This window comes from Pithys albifrons, chromosome 1 (genome assembly GCF_047495875.1).
Source record: "Pithys albifrons albifrons isolate INPA30051 chromosome 1, PitAlb_v1, whole genome shotgun sequence".
NCBI lineage: Eukaryota > Metazoa > Chordata > Aves > Passeriformes > Thamnophilidae > Pithys > Pithys albifrons.
Genome location: NC_092458.1, coordinates 83,717,709 through 83,735,524, shown reverse-complemented (window position 1 = coordinate 83,735,524; position 17,816 = coordinate 83,717,709). Strand labels below are relative to the sequence as shown.

The 17,816-nt window shown below is 40.9% G+C and overlaps 1 protein-coding gene across 4 annotated transcripts in view; it reads right to left on the bottom strand.

The window, feature by feature from the left end:
* TENM4 (teneurin transmembrane protein 4) overlaps positions 1-17,816 on the bottom strand; it is a 614,726-nt gene that overhangs the window by 43,496 nt on the left and 553,414 nt on the right. For all 4 annotated transcript variants that reach the window (XM_071556826.1, XM_071556796.1, XM_071556807.1 and 1 more), the window contains 2 exons: positions 8,775-8,929; positions 4,789-5,666 (listed from right to left, as the gene is read on the bottom strand). In XM_071556826.1, coding sequence (XP_071412927.1) covers positions 4,789-5,666; positions 8,775-8,929 — 1,033 coding nt within the window. The remainder of the gene's footprint in view (positions 1-4,788; positions 5,667-8,774; positions 8,930-17,816) is intronic.

Sequence of the window (17,816 nt, the reverse complement as noted above, 5' to 3'; positions counted from 1 at the left end):
ATGCTAAAACCCTCGAAGTAGTTGTACACAGGCCTCTGGGACAGGCTAATTACTGCAAGGAGCTAAGTTTCACTCTCAAACCAAAAGAGAAATTGCACACCATTATACACTGAACCTTACTCAGGGCTAGAACCAATAAAACAGGATTGTTAGAGCAGGCTTCAGTGTAGATATGTGAAAGCAAGAGCTGTAAGTGCTGTCAGCAAGTCTGCTACTGCGTGAATATAGCACCAGTCTCATTCCTTTCTCCATGGAAATGAAGGAACTATGTACCAGCTCACACTGAAGCCTTGGAGAACCTGGGTTCTCTAGTGTGCCCTGGAGACAGACCTCCGTACTACATCAGTGTATCCTGACTCCTTCTCTCCCCTCCACAGCCACATCAATGTGTCCATATGTTACAGCTCTTTGCAGCCTGATGATAAAGGCTAAGGAATGCCCTGGTAGGAACATCAACTGGAGAAGAACCACAGAGCTACGTTGACTGGAACTAGATGTTCTTTAAGGTCCATTCAAACCCAAACCATTCTAGGATATTATGATTCTATGATGAACACACATAGTGATGCCACTCTCACAACACTTGCTCTTTCATGTTGAGTGTCTGGTTTATGGTCCTCTGTAGACAGTCAGGTAAAGGGAAATCTTGTGAGGTTGCTCTTCATTGGGTCACTGGTGCAGTGCAAACTTGCCAGCTGGATTTACTGCACTCTGCTTTTGAAGTAGTGATGTCCAGCTTGCCCTGGCCCATGAACAACTCTTGTGTGCTCTGAGAAACATCAAGCTTCTCCTCAGAGTTATATTTGATGCCTTTATTTCTGTGGCCATTAAGCAAAACAGAAATAAGAACTTCACTCTTCCCTTCAACCAGGACTGGAAACTACTCAGAGCACCTTCCAGCCACTCATGTTCACAGGATTTCTCTAAATGACTTAAACTTCCCTAATGTACATTTCCTGATGTTCCAGTAGAGGAATCGATAACCTGAAGGTAGTGAATGTTGACTTGGTTTATACCATCTTTCCAGCTTCTTGGATATCAAGGAACTTAGACTTTCTCTTGCCATTCCTGCACTCATCCCTGCAGCTTGTGTTTGAGTCACTCAAATCTTCCATCTGGTGGGAATATATTTTAAGGAAGGCATCAGAGCCCTGATCTAAGACACCAGGAAATGAAGAATATACTGCTTTCATGGTTGGTCACTACCATTTATGTCATCTCAGACCTACAACCACACCTTCTTGTCAATTTCAGTGTCTCTAGCTTTGCTTTCCCTTACTCTTCTCAAGCCTTTCTCTGCTAGATTGAGAGTCTCTCTGTAGGTTATAGTTTTGGTTGACATGTTGTGATCTAGACATTTCTCAGATTCCTTCACGTTGAGATAAATAGTTCAGGTCTTTCTAGTTCTCCCCATGAATGCATTTTTGTACAGTTTTGCTGCTTGGACTTCAATTTTCACTGTCCTTCATAAATTACAAACATTAGAACTGACAGTAATAGCAATGTTGTATAGGGAAAAAATCAGCTTCTTACTATCCACTACATATAGAGTGTGATGAGTAAATTTATTCATTTGGTTTCTCCATTCAAGCAACAAGTTAGACAGATTAACCATGGAATTATGCTGAGGATCACACTGAATGACTTGACACCTTGGTCACTGCAACTCCTGGAGTCAATGCTCAGCCCAGTTACATGTGTACCCTGGCATTAGACTGTATAAGAGCATATTTTATTTAAATGAAACCTACTTTATCAAGCAATCTAAATATCTTGCTTTTATTTACTAATCTTCTAATTCTATCATTATTTTTTCCCAGGTTGCACATGCAAAACCTGGACAGAACCAATCGCTGCTAATTCACCGACCTGCTTTCCAAGTTCCTAGTGGCCAGGTTAGGATAGGATAGGATAGGACAGGATAGCATAGGATAGGATAGGATAAGACAGCATGAAGAGGCATAGTTTCCAATTCAAGCCAGGAAGATTTAGGCTGAGCACATAAAAAAAGCTGTCTAACAGTAACAATAATATAGGTAAATACATTGTAATGACTAACAATATTTATAAATAACTCAAATGACTTTGATAGGATCCATTTGACCAAATTGTAGACATCTGCAATGTAAATACCTCCATCTGAACTCATCATTCTGTACTGTCTTTCCAGAGAGAAACTTTCAGAATACAACTTATCTCATCTCAACCTAAAGTAGACACCTGACATAACTCATAAGAAACTCACCTTGAAAGTGCCTGTTTCTTTTCACTGCCCATAAAGGGAAGCTGAGGTAACTAACTCAGATATAGGCTTTTACCCTGTATTCTTATAAAGTTGCATCAGAAGCTGTCAGGAACAGCTGAATAGAGATAACTGATCAGAAGTTTGGATGAGATATCTCTGAAGGCACATTCTCAATTCTATTTTCAGTGATGCTGTGCTATCATATAGCGCTGACTTGCTCTAGTCAAGATTTCCATAGTTGGACCACTGGAGAATACTGTCTTCCATTTAGCTCTAAAAAGCTTTCTTATGACTCTTCTAAAGTGCATAAAATGACCAGAATGATGACTTTCACAAATGCTCTATTCTGTTGGACAGCAAGAAATAATGGATCACTGTTATAAATATATCCACAGAGTAAGTTGGATGTGAGCTTCTGTCTTGTTTTATCTCCTCTATATTTTCAGTCACACTTTAAAATAAAAGGTTATGTTTGAGGTATAAATCTGACCATTATTAGCTGTAATGTTTAGTTTGCTTCACTGTCTGAGGCTACATCTGTTTTCAAGCACAGGAACTATTGGGTTCTCTGCAAAAAGAAAAGTATCTCCTTGATTTAGCACAATGGTTCTGACAATATAGCTCGATTCCAGTCCTATGGAGAAAAACACACTTTTTCCTCCCTAAAGCCTTCCTCAAGCAAATTCAATGTAAGAGATGGAAGGGTATTAACTTGGATTCACTGAGGAATATTGCTACAGTAATTGCAAGCAGAATATTGATGGAATGCAAACAACATTTCAAAATAGTCATCAGAGTTTCAATCAGTTCTTCTGAAGGCAGGAGCAGTAACAGTGAGTATTAAGCAAAGAAATTTGAAACTGGGCCTGGAACATTTTAAAGAAAGAACTCGAAGCAACTGCATATCAACACACAGATAAGTGGGTTCAGCCAGCTTTCCTTCCCTGAATCTCTTCTTTTAACAACTTTTTTTCTTTGTAATTTTGCAAACTGTCTATTTTAGCCAAATGGGATTCTTAGAATGGGTCTATTACTATGGCAGCTGAACACTTCCATGTAACTATTCAAACCATATGGGAAATTATGCACTTAAGGAGCATTTCAAAGAGGCTAGACTTGTAAATAAAAATGGAACTAAGGAAGAGGGAGGGGAAAGGGTTCTCAACAGTAGCATTAATTTGCAGACCATCCTTCTAGATGCCCTTCATTCAGTTGTCTATTTTTTTCCTATTTGATATCAGAAATGAGTCATCTTCACAGTATTTATAAGCAGGGAATAGCTAACAGTAGTAGAGAAAAGAAGTGCAAATCTTCAAGTTGCTGCCATGTCCAGGTTTTTCAATGCCTCCTGTGTTCTTTCTGCTCAAAAAACTCTTTGGAGCAGGGATGATCTTGAACAGTTGCAAGACTACTTTTAAAGCTTAATGAGGAAAATTACAAAAATCAGAATCAAGTAGTCCATTAATTACAGAATTGTTTCCACAGTAAGCTATCATTAGTCATTGCCAGTTATCGTTCTATATCAGACATTTCAAACAAGTACAAAAAAGACATTGCAGCATAGGAAGTAGGTGAAAAGCTGTGTCCTAGTTCAGCAGGAGGGACCAGCTAACCCTGTGTGGGGGTGATCAAAGCTGTGTATTCTACCCCCTCTATTCATTCCCCAAGGTCAATGGGCCATTAGCAGCAGCTGCCCAGGGAGCCATTATCACTTCACACCCAGCCTGAGGGGGTGGAGCTGCTAATGGGCCATCAACAGCTCAACACCCCCTGGCTCCCAGAGTTAATCACCCATTGTGTGAGTCCCCGCCCAGGGGGAGGGACTGAGAGCTCCCTGAGGGTACATAAGGGGTGGGTAAGAAGACCTCGGGAACCTCTCGTCAGATCCAGAGGAGCAGCAGGACCTCGACAGGAGGAGATCCCCGCTCTCGCCTAGACCACAGCCCTCGCCTGCACCAACAGGTTTTTCTTTTCCTTTTGCTCTGGACTTGGGGGAACCACAGGGGTCTCAGCACAAGGGCAAACAAACCCCCTTGGGTTTGTGCCCCAGGACACTGGGTTATACTGCTGGGGTTTTGTGAGTTGAAAGCAATTTCCCTTGTGTGTCAGTGTTGTTATTGTAATATTATTATTAAATTTTAGGTCTGACTTATAATCTCTCTTGTGGTGAGTTCATTTCCCCTGCTGGTTCACCTTTAAACCAGCACAAGCTGTGAAAAAAAGGATTTGATGGAACTTGGCTTTCAAAGCCAAGAAAAATTTTGTGACATACAACCTAAATCCTGACTAAGGAGAACTGGGTGTTCAAATTAGAAAAACTCAGCAGAAACTCTCTCCGACTCTTGACTTGGTAGAGGGAGCTTATTCAAGCTCTAATACACTTGCTGCCAGGACCTACTGTTTTTTGTGTGAAATCTAATATTCTCTGTTCTGGTCATTTTATTTGAACAATAATTCTGATCAAGGAATTAAATTTCACCATTCTTGCATGGATCAGAGAGCACAGAATGAAGCCAGCAGCCCAATATTCATAGTATACTTACTCATAAAATGTTGTCCAACCATTTTCATTGCTTTTAGTGGCAAGGAGACCAGAGTTGCCGTGGTAAGTCATCATGGCCACTTCATGCCCCTGTGTTGTTACACTCTTGAGTGCACTGTTGGTACCAATTGTCACCCAGTAGACTTGGCCATCGGGCACCACCAGCCAGAGGGGCATCCCTGTGGAGTCTCTTCGGATATTGACTAAATTGCCATTATTGTCAGTGATCAGCGTTATATCTCCATCTCCGGAATAGGTGAAATTGTACAGATAATCTCCAGTGGTAAGGCTCTGAGTATAAAGGTGCTTCCCACTGGTGTCAAACAAGTAGAGTTCCTGGTCTATGGGAGAGGACAACTCATATAGGTTTTGTGTGTTGAGGAATGGCTTATTTTTCCGAATAAAGCGGATTCGGATATTTCCAAGATCAGCGACATAAAGCTCTCCATCTGCACACACCGCAAGGGAGGATGGTGCATTGAGTTTGGCATCCTTGGCATAGCCATCGTCCCCTGAGAAGCAGTCACAGTTAGCATCGTTCTTGCAGTCACAGCTGCTTGGGGCACCAGCGACAAGGGAAATCTCTCCATTGGTGGTGACCTGCCTGATGCGGTTAATCTTCTTCTCGTCCGTCTCAGCAATGTACAGGACCCCATTATGGGAGACGGCCAGGGCAGTGGCAGACTCCAGTGTGGCATGGATTGCCACCTTGCTAAGGAGAAAGTGATCCATGCCTGGCACCTGGCAATGCATGGGCCTTCCCGCCACGATGCGCACTTGGTGGTTCTCAGAAATCTGTAACACAACGTTATTGTCGAGGACGTAGAGCGAGTTATCCATGGGATTGATTGCCAGATCCGTGGGCCATTCTAGACGTACCTTAATGGTAAAACAACACAAGGGAATTTTTATAGAAAGATGTTTTTCCACTGCATGACCATTATAAATGAATCACAGTCAGGATGTTTCAACACAGATTAAAGGGAGAATAGGTAAAAAGAAACACAACTAATTATTACTGTTCGATAGGGTGGCCATAGAGGACATAATCTGGTGTGAGTGAGGAGGCTTAGCTCCTAGTCATGTGAAGTAGCAGGGACACCCACACTGCATTGGAACAGTGGTAGGAACAGGGCAATAGACAGAGACAAAACATTCTATAACTTCCCTTTTCCTGTACTTTTTGAATTGATGGTACTGGACCTGGTAACAGAGTCCTGGGACTGCAAATTTTGCTTTGTGAAGTGCTATGAAATCAGACATACAAACCAATGATTCTTTTACTAAAGGATTTTCCACACAAGTGTCTGAACTCCTCTGGATGAATGACAAGGAGGGATAGACACAAAACTGGCAGCTGTGCCAGCATGTGTGCATGTCTAAGTTATAACCACTGATTTTCTGCTTTATGCTGCAAAAATGAGAAATAGCAATTCACAAAAAATTCAGGCAATTTCAACTCATGGAGAAAAATACTTGTGTCTTCACAGTGATTTTTGCATTTTGTTTTAGCATAATAGAAGAATGGGTTCAAGAGTGACACATCACAGTTCTATACTGATAATCCAAATACACAAATGAACTGAAACAGTGACTAGTAGCACCACAAGTGAGCACTAGAAGGTCTTTATTTCTAGCTCTGCTTCTGCAATACACTGTCTTTTCAAGTGAGTCTGCTCTTTTAGTTGACAAACCTAAGAAATGCTTATTAACAGAACTGAGGGTAAAGTTTTTTTTGAAAGAATTTTAAGTCATGCATTTTTTAATTGTTTGGTTTTTTTTTCACTTCAGGTTTATGAGGAAAAAAGAAGTCAGAGTTGTGCTGATGGGAACCAACCAGTTCCAAGATTGTCTCTTTTGAACCTTCTTCTCCCACCATCCATGTCAGTTGCTGCTTCTTCTCATTTGTCTGATATGACTAGGTTTAGCAGAGTATTTTGCAACATTATTGAAAGGAGGAAGAGTAAATGCCAGCAGGCTCAAGTTCAGCAAACCATCTCTCATTGTGATTTCATTTAAAACCAAGAGCGAGAAGAGACCTGGTAAAATCTAGAGGAACACAGGAAAGCTGTTTTTTAAAGCCTGTAGTTGAACACCTCTGCTACAGCCATGATTTACTTTTGATGCTTCTATTCATGTTTAACTCCCTTTTCAACACTTTTTTAAAGAATTCAGGTGCAAAGTATTTAGTTCATTGTGCCTTCTATTGCCTGGGTGTGTGAAGCTTATTTTCATTGCTAAGCAGTGTGCTGAGCTCTGTCTACTCTGGTTCTCTGTTTGCAAAATCTCCTTCCTTTTCTCAGCTCCTGGCCTATTTTAACCCTTCTTGTAGTAAAACATTATAGCCTGTGGTTTTCTCTTTAATAATTCATGCCTCCATCTCATCCAGTGGTCTTTAAGCTCCTCAGTCTTGAGTTGGCATCAAGAGCTGAGTTTATTCTGAACCGACAAGAGAATTTTCAATTTCTTAAAAACCATTCCTTGTCAACAGCGGCAGTTAAATATTTCATGCCCTCATGTCTCAGGGAGCCTCAGGGATCTGGCAGAAAAGACCCTTCTAGCCACTGTAAATGATGAAAAGCTGCTTCCCAGCCTGATTTTTACTTTTTAATTAAACTTGTCTTCAGTGTGTTTCTCCAGAACAGGAGTGATAATCTGTCCATCCCAGTAGAGGTTAATCTCAAAATTGCTCCTGTCATTTTCTCATGGGAAAAAACCAGTCTTTAGCTCATCTCGGAAATGTTTAAACATGACATTTATATATAGAAGCTATATAGCTTTCAAGTAAATAATTTTTATACCCTGATTCCACAATGGTCTTGTGGTAACTGCCCCTCAAATTCACATAAAAAAGAAACAATGCCTGTGAGATGAGAAACATATTATAAGGTGGCCCTCAGCAATCAAAATTTGCTTCTGTAGAAGGCACACCAGCTTTTAAACTCATAATTTCAGCTTATTCATAAATTGCAGACAGGGACCAGTTGCAAAGAAGCAAAAATAATCTTTTCAAATTAGAGGGAAAAACCAGAATAACAGATTCCATATGGGAGGACGGAAATTATTTAGGTAGTTACAAAAAGGAAACTCCATTGACATCTATTGTGGCTGAATAACAGTTCTTAGCCCTCCAGCCATGATCTCTATTTTCATTGGAGAGGACGACATTCCTGCAGCCAGACAAACAAGTGGCACAAAGGTTTCAAAGGACACTGCCCCTAAACTGGCACAATTTGACAAGTTGGCCAAGGCTCCACAAAATTGAGTGCCGGGCTGTAACAGATTTCTCTTCTGTTCCATCCAGAAGTAAAGCAATCATCAAACTGAGATTTCTTTTCCTCTCTTTCTTTCTTTTTTTCTCTCCACCTTTAAGCAGCAGGACTTAAAAGCCCAGTGTGCTGGTAGCTGCAACCAATTTGCAATCTGATGCAATTCAAGACTCTTGTTTTCCTGCTGTTGCTAATTTTGGCATCACAGCCTTCAATCAGTATTTCCTAGATGTTAATTTGATTCAGGTCTAAAACTGTGCTGGGCCAAATTAGGATGGGGGGAAAAAAAAGAAAAAACCCCTGTGGTTAGCTAAGATGTTATAACAGAGCATGGTAAATTGTCCTACTGAAATGGGTAGTGCTGCCAGGTCTTTCTAGTTTAAAACAACACAGTTCTTGATAAATGAGCCCAATAAAACCTGTCTTCCCAGGAATCTGTGTCTTCCCACTGATTGGGGGCTCTGAAAAAAGTCTGTTCTGTGGCTGGGACATCTTTAAAATCTCACTCGCCAGAAATCTATGAGTTAGGTCAGTCAGAAGTTTCCTGCAGTCTTTACAGGACCTCTCTTTTTGAGTCAGTCATTTCTATACCATACGTAGAAATGGAATTCTCCTTGAGCCTTTACCTCTTTGTCAGCCTCAGGGAGGCACACAGCCATGCAAGTAGGCTGAAGGCATAGGCCTCTATTCTATAGAAGCATGACCAAAACAGTCTTACCTGAGAAATGTCCATAACAGAGTCACAACTGAGAGGCCGAGCAGACGTCAAGTCATTGGAACCCAACACAGTTGAGATGATCCCATTCTGATCAATCCGCCTGATCATAGTGCCATCCACAAAGTAAATCAGCCCAAACTTGTCCACGGTGATGCCTGGGGAGGAACAAATCAAGACAGTCAGAAAGTAATGACAACCTGACATGAGATAAATAGAAGATGCTGTCTGGTTTGATGTTCATGAAAGACTAAGACTGCTGGTTTGGTTGGAAGCAATTTATTTTATGGCATTCAAAAGGGATGAGATGAGAGCTGGGCATATTTGAGTCCTGGTTATGAAGAGCTTTGAACTGGCACCATTCCATGGAAGGCACTTCCAAATGGCACATGATGTATTTCAGAACCCCCTGCTCGCTTTTGGAAAAGGTCATGGTATTCAGTGAACTGATGAAAGGAAAAGGTTTTCTAATAACCACGTGTCTTTCATGTTCAGAAACCTGATTTTATTGTTCATGGTATGAATGTTAAGCGATGCACATAAAAATGTTACACTGGTGAATCTTTCAAAAATGGTGATGAAAAAGGCCGTGAAATATCCATCAGGTCAATCAAATTCCAGACGGATAAATGAGGAAGGATTTTCCCTAGGATAATCCTACTAATCTACAGTATTTCATCTGTTTTCAAACTCTGCCAGTGATTCATTCATTGTCCAAACCTCCTTTGTAGACATACTCCTGTCAGTGGATTTGAAGTCTGCTGACAGCAGTTACAGAGTGCTGATTCTCATTTCTTCACCTGAAGATATGTGCCATTTCACCTTCCACTAAGCATCATTTCTCATGTATTTGTTATGTTAGCACAATCTCCTTTAATCCTCTTTATCCTAGGCTAGCTACCCTCTGCATCTTCCATCAGAGGATTTCGGAGTGCTTGACTTACTAATTAGACTTATAGCAGTCTGTGAGTGTGATCAACCTAATTTCATGTATCGGGAAAATAGATAAAGCAATTCTCACAAGGTCACAGGGAAAGTTCATGACTAAGGCAGGAATAAGAAGTTAAAGGCTCCATTCACCTCTCCTTTATGCTAGTATAAATTAAAATAACTCCACAGATACTAATAGAGTAATTCATTTCATCTACCCTACAGTGCCAGAATGTCACTCAGCATAATATTTGAGTGTCTTAAAGACACTAAAAGACTGTAAAGGAACACAAAATGAATGTAGAAGCCTGTAACATCCTTTTCTATGCAAGTGAGAATTCTGCTTGAAATATATGAATATTATGATCTTCCTGTTTGGTTTCTTTCGTTCTCAGGGTAACAATCGCTTGCCAAAAATCAGACATCTGCACTGTGCATCTAAGCAAGTATCTGGAGCTTTTCAATCAGCGGAGAGAAAAATCTACTTCAAGAGTGCAATTCATATCACCCTAAAGCACATATCCCCAAGAGATTATATGAATCCTGCTAGAAATACTTTTTCTTCCCCATTGTCTATAAAAGAAGACTACAGCAAATATTTCTAAAGGAAACATTTATATTGTAGGCAGATTAAATTAGTGAGCTGAATCTTCAATAGAATGTTTTTTTGGCTGTTATCATGGTGACAGAAATGATGGAAAATCTGTTTCAGATAGCAAGCTTTGAGAATGTTCGAGGAGTGATCAGATCCTGTGTTTCTCCAAAATGCTGTTTTACAGACAGATCCCCTTGTTTTACCCTCAGTCTCCATCCACTGTGAGCTCTGCTGTGAAGTACAGATGCAGCAGTTTACAGATAAACAATTCTAGATTTTCATGGAGCAGGGACTAATCCTCTTGATTTCTTTGGCAATTAAAATCATGGCCTTCATCCAGCACTGTAACTATTGCATGGGCTGGAAGCCATGGAGGTGGGTGATACACGGAAAATACATCATATTTGGTTATATGGAAGACAATCTGGCCTGGCAGGAAAACCTCAGACCTAAGTAATTGTTTGAGAGACAGAACAAACTTCTCTCTTGGGCTGAGGTAAAGGAGGGGATTCAGACATAGTTTCAACTTGTTGATTCAAAAGTCAGGTAGGAGTCAGGGAACTGATGTTTTGGGTCACTGAGTTGAATGGGAGATGTTATTGCCAGGAGGTAAAACCAGCATTTTCACTACTTCTTTGCAACATCTCCCTGTCTGAAAGGCACCATTTTGACCTGGATCAGATAGTTGACCATCAGAGCAATGTGGTTTCAGAATAGCATCTAGGGCAGTGAGGAAAAAAATTACTTGCTGCTTTCAAGATGAAGTTCATTAATTTTAGAGGGAATTATATAGCAGGATTGCTGAGATAATGGATGACAGGATTGAATGACCTAAAAGATTGCTTCTAGTCCAACACTCTAATACCTGTTTTTAACTCATGCCAAGATAGGACTGGCCTTTGCAGGACCATGAAACAGGAACCTCAAAGAACATCAGAAGGTAACTGTTAGAGATCTGAATTTACTGAGCGTGGTGGGGCACTGGGAAAGGTTTCTCAAAGCAATTATGGCTGTCTCGTCCATGGAAGTGTTCAATGACAGGTTGGATGGGGCTTCAAGGAACCTGATCTAGTGGAAGGTGTCCCTGCTCATGGCTGGGGAGCTAGAACTAGATGATCTGTACAGTCCCTTCCAATCCAATCATTCTGTGACTTTATAAATGTTATGGCAGAAGCCACAGTAGCAGTGCCCACTTACTCTTACTATACAATATAAACACATCAGTTGTATCTTAGCACTTTGTCAAGTGCTTGCAGATGGATCCAACAGTACAAGCATCGATATCTCACTGGCATCCACGGCTGTCTGGAAGCTGTCTTCACCTGCCACGAGCTCTGTCAGTGCTGTGCCCTGGCTGGTGCACCGTTCAGTGAGTCATCCAGAATACTGACACATGTCAACGTTGCTGGCGTCTGATGTTGAAAGTTACTGCTCCTCTAATTATTTTGCCAGCATAATGGCAAGTTCTTTAATGTTTGTTGATATTTGCTTGACAATCAGGAACACAACTGAGCTCTTTAAGCAGTATAGTAGATGTACTTTTTTGGAAGAGGCATGATAGGAGGTTTAGTTGATCTTAATTGGCTTTTGTCAAATATAGGAGTCTCTTACCCATTCCTTGGTTCACAACAAGTATTTTTCAGGGTGCCTGTCCATTAGTTTGTGTGACAAGCCAAAAGCCAGTGAACGGTGGCAGGCTGGATAATGTGATTTTAAATGAGGCAGAGTTTTCTCCCTTAGCTAGTTCCATATGTATTGGACTGGACTTATCAGCAGTGTATGCTGACAGTCACTCAGTGTGTGCAACGCTGGGGTTTGATGGCTGGTTTGATTACCCAGTTACAGCAATAATAACGTGGACACACTTTGGTTCTTGAGCCAGCTCTGATCAGTTGATAGAGCACAACTTTATTTTGCATTCCAGCTTAGACAAAGAGCTTGCACACTTGAGTAAGTTAAAGTGGGATAGCAAAGTTACCATTTATCACCCTGCTCCAGGGCAATGGCATGTATATGTGTTCTTATCGCAGAGCACTTCTTTGTTTATCCCTCTTTCACGGAGGTTAAGCAATCTCAATTGCCTCACATTTCCTGAGATGTTCTGCAGGGCAGTGGAGTTTGCAGTCTGCCAAAGACCCAAATTCCCATTTGTCCATGCTCCTCACATGGCAACAGCTCCAAACCCTTCCTGAGTTTAGCTGATTGTCTTGGAATCAAAATTAATTATGGAGAAGAGCCTTGCTCTCCCACAGACAAGCCTTTGGATGGATGACTTTTGTGAAGAGGGAATGAATCATCTCATGGTTTCTTCACAGCAGAGTGTAGAGGTTAGATTGGACCTTTCTGTGTTTCCTTTCTGACAATGGCACAATTCCAGTGCTGAGAGCTGGCTTCTGCAAATGGGCACAGAAATGGGTAATTCACATGTTATACGTGTTAAGCCAAATGCCTTGGCTTGCTTTGGCAGAAGGCTTCTCTCATGTTTCCACAGGAACATAAGGGAATTAAAGATTTTCAGCATATAGCTCAAAGCTCAACCTCACAGTTTCTGAGAGGAAACATCTGCGGCCACTAACCAGGTAGTTCTGCAGATCCAAACTTTAGGTTCTGAGATATGAAACACATACGTTATGAAACCATGCCAGCTCCCCCTGGATAAGCAGAGATCTCTTAAGAAATAAGGGCTTGTAGCACCATGTGCATCACACCAGTGAGTTGTGCTGATAGAGAGCTGTGACAAGATGACATTTGCTGGAAATGTCAGGACCTTGTAGCGTGAAGAGGTAACAGCCCAACATTACAGTCCAAATAGCTACTGGGACATGGTGAGTTTGTTCTAGAAGGCAAACTGCTAGAAGGGATTGCATTGTGTATGTAGCTCTAATTAGGAAAAAAAAAAGGGAAAAAACCTTTTAACTAAAAAAAAAGATGGTTAAAGAAATCCAAATTTGGAGCTTTCTTGTATGAATGGATGTCAAATGACTGAGTGATAAAATGGCAGATGAAAATCAGTAAGTAGAGAGGAATTCACAGGGGAAGGGGAAAGCCTAACTACCTATATGCAATGACAGTCTGAAAAAGAGCTCACTGGAAAAAGATTTTGGAATTCCTGCAAAAAGTTTTCTGCTAGGTTTTTGCGCTTTGCAGTGGTCATGAAGAGAACTACAAGACAGTAAAGAATTAGGAAAGGCACAGAAAGAACAGTAAACAGTGATCTGGCCTAAGAAGGAAACCCCCTTTTTATGAGCTTGCTAAAGAAATTGTGGAAATTATTAGCACAGGGTGCCTGGAAGAACAAAACTAGGTGTTCAGGGAGGTTTCTAACCCAGTTGATGGTGGCATCTAAGCACAGGTCCAAGTGCAACCTCTTCGGAAAGTCCCCTGAATGTCAGTGACTAGCATCTGGAGTGTTAGAAGAGAAAGACCACTCTATCACTGACCATTTATGGGAGACCACTCACACAGTTTCCTATGTGCCTTTTCTGGCCACAGTAAGAGACAAGATAGTTTGTTCCATCTGCCTCTGGTCTTCTCTGAAATGGTCCTTCTATTATTATCTGATAATAAAAATGTTAACAGATTGTGGAGGGTTGAGTTTCTTCATTTAATTCTGTCAAACTCTTGAACACTTAGCGAACAACTGAGATTTTGTTTACACATTCAGCAGGACATAGTGAAGGAAGCAATCTGTCCCCAAATTAATTACTTCATTTTGCATCGATGTTACTGTGCTAAATGAATGAGATGCCCTCTCCCTCCCCACATCTCTTCTGAAGCCTTCTTCCTATTTTGTCAGACTTGTCATTGCAATCTCTCTTAATTGCAGGCTCCGTAGTAATTTCTCTGCCACAACATTTTCCCAAGAAGAACCACTGGTGAGTACTTAGATGAAAAGAAATGCTCTGACAAGCCAGAGTTTTAATTTTTCTTTAGATTGCTTGTAGAAGAGGATCATTATTAGCAGATGATAATTAGGAAGTGGTAACACTTTAATTTGCAAGGATATATTGAAATTCATTACCATGTGAAAGCTTTGCTGTGTTCTGTGGCAAATGAATTGGAAATATGAGACTGGTTTCTAACAGCTATGATAAATACCCTGACCAAACCACTGCCACCCTTATTTCACCCGTGAAACTACCTGTCCTCTCTTTGTGTAGCCTACCTTTATCAGAGAAGCCAAAGACAGGTAAAGTGTGAAATTCCTGGAGGGTTTTATTTCTTCTAATGTATTTTCTAAGCTGATCATCTAAGGGGAGTTCTACCTCTTTCAGTGGAGTGAGATAAGAACCTCTATCAAGAAGGCACTTCAGAGAAATGTATTGACAGGACAAGGAATAATAGTTTTGAACTAAACCAGGGTGGATTTAGATTACAGTTTAGGAAGAAATTCTTCCCTATGAGGGTGGTGAGGCACTGGAACTAGAGAAGTGTTAAAGACCGTGATGCATGGGGCTTTGAGGAACCTGGTCTAGTAGAAAGTGTCCCAGCCCATGGCAGGGGTTTGGACCTAAGTGATCTTTGCAGGTCCCTTTTAATACAAACCATTATATGATTCTATGAAATTACCCACTCTGAAGTCATGGGAGTTGAGGTGAGAACTGAAGAAGTGACAGAAGCTATAGAGAAAAGGCTGCTGCTCAGAAAATGGAGGACCATTCTGAACAATATCTGCTCTAGTGGGGACCTCATTCTTCAGGCTGTCAGATCCAGGAGGAGATTGGTACTCCTAGAATGTGGTTCATCTCACCTTGAATACATGCATGACCATCAGGGTACTAGTTTCTTTCCTCTGAGAAGTGAGACAAAAAATCTACTTAAACCAGATGTTTGACTGGTCCAAGGCTAAAAGTATATGCAAAGGTCTATGATGACAGCTCATGACTGATTCTCCAGTCTTCATGAATTGCAGTTTTTCATCTGGAAGGAGATATTCCCTCAGTATTTTCCAGCAAGCTGCAAATATCAGCTAATTAAAACATCATGAAAGGCAAAACTTTGATTCCTTATAATTTTTGAAAAAGTGAAAAGATGTTCTTAAAGTACAGAAATCCTACTTTGCATGAAACAATTATGTTTGGAGAAAAAAAAAACTTTTTTCTTTAAAAGTAGAGTTCTGTGAAGAGCAGTGATCACAGAAAAACTGAACTTTCCAAGTCCTTACCTTGCCAGCTGATATCTCCATAGCTACAGAATTGTTTTCTAATTTCCTCTGACCATTCACTTGCTCGCCAATATAGGGAAGCAGAGGGTCACCTAAGAGCTACTTGTTACTTAAGATAATAAATCATTTTTATTTTGAACTAATATGAAATACAATCATATGAAAGAGGAGAATTTTCTATTTTTTTCTGCTAGGATGAACCACGATGAAAGTATAAACAGTGGTGACATTACATTGTCTGCATGAGTTTTCACTGTTCATCATTTCTTGGCGTGAATGGGGAGGGAGTCACACCTGCCACAGCCATTGCCTCAGAAGACTTTGTAAACTCAGGTTAGAACCAGATCAGGGAACACTGTTTGGGAACTTTGCAATGGCAGTGTGGACTTTCTGCATTATTATTTTCTTGCTGCCATTTTGCTTCATGTCATTTCCTTTTTCACTCTCAATTTACTTGTGTTTTGTGAAATTTTGGAGCTGTGAGGAATGAATGCATGAACTGCCTGAGAATTTTGCTGCTTTATGATTGAGGTTCACGAACAGACTCCTGAGAGCTTCAATTGCCAACAAGAAGGATTTCAGTGCTGAAAGCTTTGAACTCTGCTATAGCAAAGCAGAAACATAAGTCATCTAAGCCTTGCAACATCCATCGATGGAGGGAAATGAGTATTATTCCTCTTATCTTGTACAAGAGAGAACAGACATCCAACAAAAGTTGTGAGGTTTTTTTTTGCGCTGGTTGATCTTTAAAATGGTGCAGAAAATTGGATTACTGATTTCTGGATTTCTTGATCTCATGACTAATATGCTGGACTGCCTGAATCTCTCTGCCCAAGTCACTTAATTTTTTTTTTCACTCAGCCTTCTCATTTCAGTGAGACCATTTGTAGACTGAAACTTGACCACAGGTGGCTGTTCCCTTTCTGTACCTGTGCTTCTGGCAATACTTTAGCCCAATATACCCAATATAACGTCCAACTTATTGGATTCTGTGGAATGCTTGGAAACCATGCTGGGCTCTTTGAATATTACAACGGTAGAAGCTTGGCGTTTGATGCTTTTAGGCAAATGTAGGTCTTCCAACGTATATTTTTCTGCATCATGCCAGGAAAGAGACAGCCAATGTATAACAAAAAAAAAATCATAACTTGACCTGACACAAAAGGTCACTAAATCAGTTTGGGTTTCTTGTATTCAGTAACAACAATGTCATCTCTATGTCATGAAAAATAACTTTCTGAAAATCACAGAATCATTGAATGGTTTGGGTTGGAGGGAACATTAAAAATCACCTCGTTCCAGACCCCTGACATGGAGAGAGTCACCTTCCACTAGACCAGGCTGCACAAAGCCCCAGCCAACCTGTCCAGGAACTGCTTTCAGGGATGGGGCAGCCACAACATCTCTGGGCAACCTGTTCCAGTGCCTCACCAGCCTCATAGCAAAGAATTTCATTCTAATATCTAATTTCTTTCCTCTTCTAGTTTAAAACCATTCCCCTTTGCCTCATTACTCCATGCTCTCACCAAAAGTCCTTCTCCAGCTCTCTTGGAGCCCCTTTAGGCACTGGAAAGGTCTCTAAGATCTCCCCAAAGCCTTTTCTTCTCTACGATGAACAATCCCAACTTTCTTTGCCTGTCTCCATAGAAGAGTCTAGTAAAGAAGTGAAACAACAATTCAGCTGACTTCATCTTGTCTGCTCTTTGTGAAATAATGTATCATAGAACCACAGAATGGTTTGTGTTGGAAGAGTCCTTTAAAAAGTCATATAGTCCAAATGCCCTGCCATGGGTAGGGACACTGGTAAAAGGATCTCCAGGTTTTGCTGGCAGGTTGCTTTACAAAGAGGTTGGGATAGGCATGGACATCATCGTGGTGAGGAAGGAGGGAGCTACCACTCCCTGATGCGATGAAAAAGAAAACCTGCAGCACACTGATGCCAACGCCAAGAACCTATAAATAACTCCTTGCACTCTAAACAGGTGGGCAAAAGAGAGCATATAACAGGCAAAAATGCCACATTTCAAAAAACATTCCCCTCTTCACAAACACTGTTGAAGGTATGTGTACCAACAGTACTTTCCATGTCATCTCTGTACCTCCTAAGTATTTTTTTTCTGAGGAGCTGTGGACAGCTGGAAGGAGTGACATGCTCCATCTGCAGAGCTTGTTATCTTCAGAGTGCCAAACTAAAGTCTTGGCTACACACAGGAGTGCGTATGTTTGGCTAAACTTATTTTGAACAATTTATTTCACAGTCATGAAGGCTGTGTGATGCTTTTATTCTGATTAGACTATGCTTTTATCACATTTCAGTATGTTGGAACCAGGTGAAATTACGCTGAATGAGACCATT